At 42.7% G+C, this 8,105-nt stretch overlaps 1 protein-coding gene across 3 annotated transcripts in view; it reads right to left on the bottom strand.

The window, feature by feature from the left end:
* The window catches only part of Arrdc4 (arrestin domain containing 4), a 13,402-nt gene extending 6,842 nt beyond the window's left edge, over positions 1 to 6,560 (bottom strand). For 2 of the 3 annotated variants that reach the window (XM_008852346.3, XM_029555670.1), the window contains exons 1-3: positions 6,080 to 6,560; positions 2,201 to 2,267; positions 1,824 to 1,971 (exon numbers count right to left, since the gene is read on the bottom strand). In XM_008852346.3, the coding sequence (XP_008850568.1) occupies positions 1,824 to 1,971; positions 2,201 to 2,267; positions 6,080 to 6,386 (522 nt within the window). In that variant the 5' untranslated portion in view covers positions 6,387 to 6,560. The remainder of the gene's footprint in view (positions 1 to 1,823; positions 1,972 to 2,200; positions 2,268 to 6,079) is intronic. The other variant, XM_029555671.1, reaches the window with a different exon arrangement.
* Between the last annotated feature and the right edge of the window lie 1,545 nt (positions 6,561 to 8,105).

Here is an 8,105-nt window from a genome sequence, read left to right as displayed (position 1 = left end):
TTATTTATTTATTTATTTATTTATTTATTTATTTATTTATTTATTTGAGACCCAGTTTCTCATTGGTCCTGAAGCTGGCTCTTTGGGCTAGTCTGGCAGGCCAGCCAGTAAGTCTTTGAGATTCACCTGCCTCCACTCCCCAATTCTGGGGTTATAGTTACATGCAGCCATGCCTAGCTTTTGTGGGAATGCTGGGGATTTGAACTCTTGATTTCATAGAGAGCACTCCTACCCACTGAGCCATCTTCACAGCTAGAAAGAATTGTTTAAGACAAAGTAAAAAGCTGATGAGAGAACAATGATCTAAAAATCAACAATTAGATTGTTACTATTCAGCATATACTATTTGGAGTAAGAAAATATGTTTTTTTTCCTTACTTCAAAATATATTATCAGACAGAAATTTCAAGTTCTCTTGAAATAGTTTGGGGGCTTTGTGTAATGGTGTACCAATATACCTAGTATCAACAGATCTGAAAAGGTTATGAAAGACATTACCTCCCCCAACTACAGATTCTATTTTTCATATGAGAAAACACTCATGTAAAATGCTCAGTTTACAAATTTTATAAACAAAAGCTTTCTGTAAAACAGCATTACTTGTCATTTTCTCATTTATTACAGAAAGCACAGAAAAAAGTTTAAGCCTTTAATTTTGATAGAAATGAAACACGTATATGTAATTTTCTAAAAAAACTATGACCATTTCAGACATATTTAACCTTGATTCTACAGAAGTTTTTAAAAATACAAGGCACTTCATGCTCTAGGTTTTCAAAAAGAGTTTTAAGTAGCTGCTAAAGGCATAGTCTTGAGCCAGGTCAGCTGGGTACTGGCTGTCTTACCATTTGGGCCACAAGAAACTGCAACCATGGAATTTTTAAAATCTTTTACTCAAAATTCTAATTCTTTTTCATGTGAAAATAAGAATTAACTTTTAACTGTGGCCTTTTTCTTTCTTTAAAGACATTAGTTAGAAAAAGAAACATCTAACACTAAAAACCCATCTTTGTCACATCTGTACCATGATGGGTAGTTTAAATTATCTCAGTATTATCTATGAAGGAAAAAAATCATTCATTCATATTTAAATGAAGAACCATTTGGTCCTAGATGCTATCATGAAAGTAGAGGTATAATTTTATATTATTTTGATAATATGGGTTTAGATAAAAGAATGTAGCTCATTAGTTCCCATCTTGCCTATTCTGTTGTTGCTTATAGCCTGATCTTTCTTATCAGTCTGCTGTATTTCTGGTGATTATTAGAAGTTCAATGCTTTAATGTGGCCAAATCTGTCATAAGGAAATAAGTGAAAGGGTCTGGGCGGCAGCTGCGTGCACTTACTTAATGCTAGAAAATGACACGCAAAATGGAAGGATACATAGCATAATGGCCCAGGCTTCAATAACAGGCTGAGCATGATTAACACTCTTCCATAATTACTGTTCCTCAACCTGCTATTATTGGAGAGTTTAGAATACCACAGTCCTGCGATTGTGGCTGCTCTGGTAAAAGTAACTCCTCTCTGCTGTGCATTATTGTTATTAAGGCTTATTAATGCATTTCAAGCCTGTGTAACTTTTTGGCAAAAGCAGCCCTGAACAGCAGGGACATAATCAATAGTATTAACACACACAATTTGTAATTTGCCCAACCTAGAATCATATCTTTATAGAAAATGCCTATGGGTTAGATGATTGTGCTTTTTAAGCCAGCAGAAAGTGACAGTATAGACCATCACCAACCTAGCTAAATATAGATATCACTACTGAAACGAAGGAGGGATGAAGGGAGGAGGAAGAAAGGGAGGAGGGGCTTACCAATAACCCTGGTGTGTTGACATCCACGTGACTAACAACCTGGAGCTCTCTTTTTACACTCTGATCTGGTACCTGGGGTCGTTCTAACACAGCCCTCACACAGTACTTAATACTGCCGTATTTCCCAGTAAATGAGGTTACCAAAGGTCTGAAATAAACCAAAGATACGGATTTGAAGTTTATTTTCATTATATAGAGTCAGGAAAAGCATGTTTTAAAATGTGGGCTGAGGTTGCAGAAACAAGTAAGCAGGTAAGTGGAGGAAGGGTTACTCAGGATACGCACACAAACTGCAGAGTCAGGGATACGGGAGTATTCAAGCGTTTGGAAGAACACAAAGTAGGGGAAGAAAACTGCAGACTTAGAGCTTTACTTACTCAGATGGAAGTTGAAAGCGAAATGGAAATTCATGTTTTCCAGGCTGTAATAAAATGATGTTTTCACCTGTAAAAAAGATGACATTTTATCTTAACTAAGGTCAACATTAAATCCAAAGTTATACATTTAAGATATAGTCTTTAAAGGAGGTTTTCCTGGCAGTACACTCTAAAATTCATTAAACATTTAGAGAATTAAAATTCAGGCTTTTTTGTACAAGCAATACACCCATGTCTTCTATCCACAAAGTGATCAATTATACAATTACCATAAAGTGTTATCCAGAGCTAAGGACTCCATATACATATATAGTACATGTACATAAATACAGGTTTAAGTGCATGGATATATATAGACACACACACATGTGGATATTACTCTACTTATACTAACATGAAATATCAATATTAGATTGGACCTAAAACTAATCAACAAGTTACATTTCTTTGGGTATATACTGTATATTCTTCAGACAGAGATTAAAAAGGAAGTGAGAAACTTAGGAACATTATTAATAGTGATTATAAACAAGACAGACCAACCAACTAGAGTCAGCTATTGACTTTAGCTCTACTGAGATTAACAGGGTTTCTTGGTGGTTAACTTGGGATCGACCAAGCATAACATGGTCTTTCTGCTCGGGGTTGTTGGCTTCATTCAACTTCATGCACAGACTTGTTACTGAGGGAAGACCAAAATATAGGGCTGGCCAGTGTAAGAGCAGGAGTACCAGTAGAACCTGTGGTGAATGTCCATGGAGAATTTGATTAATTTAGATCTAAAGTCAACTCTACACTTCCATGATTATCAGCTGCTCACCTACGACACAAACTTTCCTTTCCAGCTCGGACTTAATACTACACTGTGTCAAGTAAGATGAGAAAAGGATGGCAGAGAACTTCTTCTCAGGTTTGTCTTTTTATGTGACAGTACAAAAGATTTCTACTTTGTGAATTAAAAATCAGTAATAAGGTAGGCCTTACTTTTTAGTTAATTATCAACAAGTCAGTCTTTCAATCTTGTACTTTTGGAAATTAAGAATACATTATTGGCCCAATTTATCTTCTAAATCTATTTCTAGTTTTTAATATGTACTGCATTAAGGTGAAAAAGGAACACAGGTCTATTGTACATAGAAATACATTACAGGTAGGTGACCTGAAGGCAAAGTGAACAACGATCAGTTACAGGGACATGAGGTCAGATTAAATGGTGTGATATGGTGAGTCCCAGAGGCTCGAGATGCCTAGACTGGCCTCACAAGTCTAGGCAGGGTCCCAGGGAACTACAGTACTAGAACAAGGGGCACTTCTCTATCTCAGGCCTCTACAGTAAGGAGCTCATGGCAACAGAACTTATGATTTGTGATCAGTAAGGTGGGTTACTGAGCAGGGCAAAGTAATTGTAAATGTTTAGACATGGGTATTTTATCTGAGTCCAACATTTATAGGCCAGGCACTGTTGATAAAAGAAGAATATCTTCAATCCTCAAAGACCAGTTGGAGACCAGGAGACTAGACACTAGTTAGCACTCAAGCAAGGACCATAGAGTGCTAAAACCCAGAGTACATTCACATGAACAAGGATGGGCCTGAAGCCTGAGGGTCAGAATAGAGATGAGTGGATTGGGGCTTACATGAAGGGAACTGGATGCAGAAGCATGGAAGAAGTGTAGAGACCAGGATCATCCAGGATATTGGAAAGGGGTGAGAGATGAAGATCCCCTTTATAGAGAAAACAAATCAATGGAGGAACTACCTCACTTACATTGAGACATCCAACTATCTTAAACAAAAAACATGGAGAAAACCTGATCAACACTATAATATTTGGAAAAATCATTGTTTCTTTCTCTTTTTACTTCTATGTTTAGTTAAAAACATTCACAAGATGTACCATGTGCCCAATCCTGCTTCTGTTTTCACAGCTCACTACTTCTATCTTGTACACAGAGGACTACAATGCCATAGAGAGCTGTTTCAATCACTGAAGGGCTTCTAGCCAAAGCTCATAATCAAAGGTTTTCACAAGCTTTGGGATCTAGAAACATTACAAGGGAAGAGACTGGATCTCTAGAAAGGTGGGGGGCTTACGTGAGGTCACGCTTCTGTGGGTGCCCCGGAAGTAAAGCCAACTCTCTGCTTTTGTCTATTTGTCTCTCACAGTTCCTTGAGGAAGATATGATGCACTTTGGCCACAACGGCATCAGATGGTTAGGTAAGACTAATAAAGTTAAAGAATCTTCTGGGGAGACTTAAAAACAATAGGCCCTAGTATTACATTTCCTAGAAGTCTACATTAAAAACAAAAACAAAAACAGAAAACAACTCTTCACATCATTGGAAAACAGTTTATGGAACTAAATGACCCTGAGAATCTGGTCTGTGTGTCAAGTTGCTAAATTCTTTCAAATTGTAGCTATCTAGGCTGATGTCATTCCTGCTTAACTAAGAGAGACTTTAACCTTAAGTAAACTATAACTGTTGCTAATACTTGTTATGATACCTTCTAAGCAAATTGAAGATTTTCAGATTGTCTAGATTTAGATACTCCATTTCATTAGAATGAAAAAACAAGGTGTGACTGTGAATAAAAAAGCCATTTGTTAGTCGGGATCTGACCAAAGTGATGCTCATTTCTCATCCCAGGTAGATGCTTCTAATTTTGAATCTATTTACTCAATGGTTATAAGTTCAGAGTACGAAGTCTTAAACAAAAAACAATTTACTTCTCTTTTCCATGGCCTTCCCTCCAGTCAGCCATCTTTGAAACCCTTGTTGGTTGTTATCACTGAGAGAGAAGAGCTGGAAAGCACAGGGAGGAAAGGACATTTGGGAGGTGAGCACTGTCAACTGCCACTCCCAAAAGACAGCTCCTATTATGTTCATCCTTGAGGAGCCTACTGCTCCACAGCGGGATAAGACATAACTGTACCACTTTGCTTTAGATACATAAACTCATGGACATAATACATTTTAATCTTCCAATTATCTTGACAGGCATAAGCTGATGAGGCAGGTAGATAAAACTTTAAAATGGTTCCCCCCCCCAAGAAAAGACAGATTCACTGTTCTTAGCATTTCCACTATGAAAGAGAATCAGTTACACATCTGTCATTAACTGCAACACCCATAGTGGGTCAGCACAAGGCACTTCTGGAAAAGCAGGAGTGAAGAGGAAAAGGTAATTCAGAAATGCTCAGATGGCACTGTCCCCAAAGGTCATTTGGAAAGAGGAGAGGCAGGAGGAGAGGTACAGAAAACAAATCCGTGACAGGAGGCAGGGTCAGCTCTTAGCAACATGCTCAGCTCCCCAGAGTGGGAAAGTACGTATGATGGCCATACTAGAAACACTTCCTTTAAGCTACCCAAGAACTACTTCCCTCTTCTCAAGATCTAGTTTCTGCAAACTCATCATGAACCACAGAGGACTGTCTAGGGCCTGGATGGGGGAGCAGTGGAGGCCCAAGAAATTCTGGGCACCACCTACTCATGTCATGTAATGGAACCCCACACACCCTGGTTCCACCTTCCATGCCTCCAGGCCAAGAAGGACCTAGAACCTTGACAGTCTAATCACGGTTCCCATGACAACGGCTCACTCCCTTCTAGTTCCCGAGAAGATTCTGGGAGGACAGGGTCAAGGTACCAGAAGCAACTGTTGTTCATCATCACCTCCAAAGGGCCTGGTTTCTTCTTGGCTTTCAGGTAGGGGCACAGGCTTGATCACCTGCCATTCACTTGTGACAACAGGAGCCATTCTCCTTCCAGAACCTCTCCCAGCTCACAAGCCACCTGCTTGCCTCACTCATCCCTGTCCCTCCCCAGGGACCCCCACAGCCATGGCAGTGAAGCCCAGATGGAGTTGCCCATGCTCACCGGCCGGGGGCTCCCGCAGGCTCAGGCATACATTCAAGTACTCCACCTCCGAACAGGCAGCTGGGGCACCAGTGCTGGCCGAGACCCGGGCGCTGGCGCTGGGGCCCCAGGCGGCGGTGGCACGGCCCTGGGCCTCCAGGCGCAGCGCGCGCAGGGCCACCGGCTCGGCCGCCTCCAGCAGCACGTGCCCAGCCACGGTCTCGCCGCTTGAGTAGCAGCCCTTACTCTCGTCCTCGAACACCAGCCCAAGGCTCTTGACGCGGCCCCCGGGACCCTCGGCCGCAGCCGCTCCAGCCTCGCAGCCCATCCTACCCGGCGGCACGGTCCTGCCACCGAAGTCGGCAGCGGCCCCCAGCCGGGGTCGCCAGCACCGCGGCGCTGCTGTCACGGGCGCCTGCCGCACACCTAGGGCCACCGCAGCCGCCTTGCCTAGCCAGGTGAAGCACCCGACACCGGGGACTCTGTAGCTTTAACACACCTAACTGGGACTGGACAGGGGCCGGGACAGCCCGCCCCCGGCGCGCGCCCATAGGTCAACTCTGAGTCCTGCTTCTTGCCCATTGGTTGTGAATGACCACTGAGTCACTTCATTGGCTGCCCCACATCCCGGCTGGAGCAGGACGGCACTGCGTGATCAGGCCGTCTTCGCCAATCGGGAGGCACCTGAGTGCACGTGCACAGGCCGCTTATTGGCTGCGGCCATGCACAGTCCTGGGTCACAGACCAATAGTGAGGCAGTGCGCCCATGTGGACAGTGGATGGGAAACAATATATTGTCAGGGAGGGGGAGGAACAGGGACTCTCCAGCTTGTGGTGTGTCAGCAGTTTCTATGGTTACAAAGGCGGGCGGGGTTTCTAACTAGGTGAGGACTGATTGCTGGAGTCACTGTGTTCTCTCCACTACATAAACTTGTGGCTGCAGCAGGACGGTGTTTATGATGGCATATGATGGCATCTGCAGCATTCCAAAGGAATAGATTTCCTGGAACATGCAACTCATCAGTCTTCCCTTGTGAAACTTCGGGACTGGCTCCCTTGGAACTTTAAACCACATATCCTAATCTAGGATCCTAAGCCCCGCCCCTCTGGGTTTCAGAATTCCCATACTTAGGGAAGAGCTGAAGCCTAGGAAGAATGTTGTGGTTCTGAAAGCCTTGGCTTTCCCAGGCTCCGCAGTTCCTCCAAGCTGGGAATGGCTGGTCTGATTCTTCCTTCTCTAAATAAGGTCAGGATTCACCTGGTTTTAAAACAGCATCATCTGCTCACGCATGTTGTTGCAAACCCGATTCCATTGTCGGCACAATAACGCTCCATTTGTTCATTACACGTTATACATATATATTTATATACATGCAAAAATTGTGAAATGTACAGACACTATGTGCTTGGTGTCAGGTGAGAGGAACACCTGACACCAAGGCCGCACCCCAAAGCATTTCCTAACCTCAGGATCACAGTCCTTGAACACGTCCAAGTTCCTTGGTGACTGGTTCCCCACACCCACAGCTCCTCTTACCTCTTTTTCTTTCTTAAGCTCACATTCCTTTGCCTTTCCGGTGTCCTCTGTTATTCAGCATAGCTGTCACCATTTGGCTATCATTTTCACATCTTCTAAGTACCCCTGATCAAAATTCTAAGTTTGTGAGCTGTTATCAAGGACTGATTAATTGGAAATTGAGATTTATTTCCCAATGTAATTTTTAAGGTTCTCAAAGTAAAGGTTATTCTACAGCCCTCTGAGTTTAGCTAACAGACTTCTAAAATTATTTTTATTGACTCTAATATAATATTCTTTGAGAATGGCATACAATGCATTCTATCACATCCTCCCCCTCCCACTCCTTCCCTTCTCCTCCCAGATCCACCAGTACCCATCAGCTCCTTCCAACTTTCTCTCTTTAATTAATTAACCTTTATAACCCACTGAGTCAAATTTGTACTACCCATGTACCCACGGAAATGCAGCCATCCACAGGAGCTGGATAGATCCACCAGGTGCCACACCCATAAATAAAACTGACTCTCA

The sequence above is a fragment of the Nannospalax galili genome, unplaced genomic scaffold, assembly GCF_000622305.1.
Source record: "Nannospalax galili isolate Female #2095 unplaced genomic scaffold, S.galili_v1.0 scaffold63, whole genome shotgun sequence".
Classification (NCBI taxonomy): domain Eukaryota; kingdom Metazoa; phylum Chordata; class Mammalia; order Rodentia; family Spalacidae; genus Nannospalax; species Nannospalax galili.
The sequence above is the reverse complement of the archived record's forward strand: the minus strand, read 5'-3'. Positions and strand labels throughout refer to the sequence as shown.